The following is a 2,100-nucleotide window of genomic DNA, read 5'->3' as shown; positions in this document are numbered from 1 at the left end:
ATGCCTAAATACATAAGTGTCCTAAAACGGAATCTCCTTACTATTCGTCAGAAGATCAAAGACAATAACTTGTTTTTCTCCAAAGCAGACAAGGGTGATTGTCTAGTAATTCTTAAGAAAGCCGTGTACATCAGTAAAGTACATGATTTTCTGTCCAACAATGGCTTCAACAAGGAAACTATGTCAACGATCAACAAATATAACATAAAGTTCAAGAATAAACTTAAATCCCTTGGTCCTGTCTTGTGTGACAACTGGAAATCACTGATGCCTATGTCCTTCATTACCCCTAGACTATATGGCCTTCCAAAGGTCCACAACCACGGCATTCCCATTAGACCAGTGGTATCGTTCTGTGGCAGCTTAGCCTATAGATTATCTAAATACCTCAACAAACTTTTAGTGTCCACAATTAACTTCAAATCAGAGTTCAGTGTTGATAATTCCTTGGATCTGATAAGAAGAATAAAAGACTTACAAATCCCAGAAAACACCATGCTTGCTTCTTTTGATGTGAGCAATCTGTTCACCTCTGTACCAGTCCCGCAAACCTTAAAAATTTTCAAGAACAGACTGATAGATTCTCCACTTTCTGATGACTTGACTGAGTGTGCGTACCAGCTCACAGAATTATGCCTTCAACAAAACTTCTTCAATTTTGAGGGTGAAATCATTTCTCAGCAGAAGGGACTTAGTATGGGAAACTGCCTTTCCCCTCTTTTCGCCGAACTTTTCATGTCCTACTTCGAGAAAATGCTAATTTTTATAGTGAACAATCATTTCAAAGATAAAATCCTTTTTTGGTTTAGATATGTGGATGACATCCTTATTGCATGGATTGGTAGCGAAGAGGAACTGAGAGAGTTCCACAATTGGTTGAACGGACTCCATTTGAACATAAACTTCACGCTGGAGCTGGAATCGGATCGTGAAATAAACTTCCTGGACCTCACAATCAGGAGACAACAAAACAAGTTGACGTTCAGTATATATAGAAAACCCACGCAAACTTCCACCAAAATTAGTAAAATATCATGTCATTATATGGGTCATAAGATGGCAGTCATATCAATAGGCTACTTAATATTCCTCTAAGCCAGGAAGCTTATATTGAGGAGGTGAACACTTTAAAATATCTGGCGGTAGAGAACGGATATTCCCCAGATATCATTGATCGACTTATTGATAAGGCAAGGAGAAGACGAACCACAGAAGAACCGAACTCCAGAACTCCGGGAACTGATGATAATTCAAATCAGAAATTCTGTTGCATTCCGTTCTACGGGGGTATCTCATATAAAATTGCCAACGTAGTAAAACAGGTAGAGGACACTAGAGTGGCTTTCAAATCCCAGAATACCCTACACCAATCCCTCATCAGGAACAAGAGCCCAATCGACATGTTGGACAAGCCGGGTGTTTATAGATTGGAATGTGGTGAACCAGGTTGTAATGTCGTTTATGTGGGGAGAAGCGGCAGATCCATTAGAACAAGGACCAAAGAACATCTGGCTAGTGCAAATAACCCAAATAATGACAAATCAATTTTTGGTTGTCATTTAAGAGAAGAAAAACACAAGTTTGATTTAGAGGAGAACACCCATCTAATTCATCACTGCGAATTCAACCACAGACAAGAAATTCTAGAGGAAGTGGAAATTTACAAACACCTCAAGAGTACAGAATACAAAGCGTTAAATTCGATGTTGACGAACAACATAAAGGACACTTATAAACTCTTATATTGATTCTCTCTGCCGACGCCACTGTTCTCGCTTAAGAGAAGAAGAGCAGGAACCTGTCTGCGCGAATGTAGTTTTTCGTCTTCCGTTTGTGTTTTGTTTATCTGTCATATCTTTCATTTTATATGCTCACTTGATCTAGATCCGATTTTATGTGTACTTTTTGGCTTTTACCTTTTGACTGATATGTTTTTTACCGTATGACTTTGGAATCTAAAATCGTAAGTTTTGTATTGTAGGTTATTTATTTTGTTTATTTCTTTGTTAGCAAACTTTGTTAGCAATTTTCCAACTAAAACCTCAATCGGTATTTCAGAGTCCCTTGGTTTGATAATGGCGATTAGCCGAAACATGTCAC

The 2,100-nt window shown here is 38.2% G+C and overlaps 1 protein-coding gene across 1 annotated transcript; it reads left to right on the top strand.

The window, feature by feature from the left end:
• LOC123307018 lies at positions 1-1,748 on the top strand. Its single transcript, XM_044889220.1, has 2 exons — positions 1-985; positions 1,057-1,748. Exons 1-2 carry the CDS (start codon positions 1-3, stop codon positions 1,746-1,748), a joined length of 1,677 nt encoding a protein of 558 aa, XP_044745155.1.
• The last annotated feature ends 352 nt before the right edge of the window (positions 1,749-2,100 follow it).

The sequence above is a fragment of the Coccinella septempunctata genome, chromosome 2 (assembly GCF_907165205.1).
Source record: "Coccinella septempunctata chromosome 2, icCocSept1.1, whole genome shotgun sequence".
NCBI classification, from domain to species: domain Eukaryota; kingdom Metazoa; phylum Arthropoda; class Insecta; order Coleoptera; family Coccinellidae; genus Coccinella; species Coccinella septempunctata.
The sequence above is the reverse complement of the archived record's forward strand: the minus strand, read 5'-3'. Positions and strand labels throughout refer to the sequence as shown.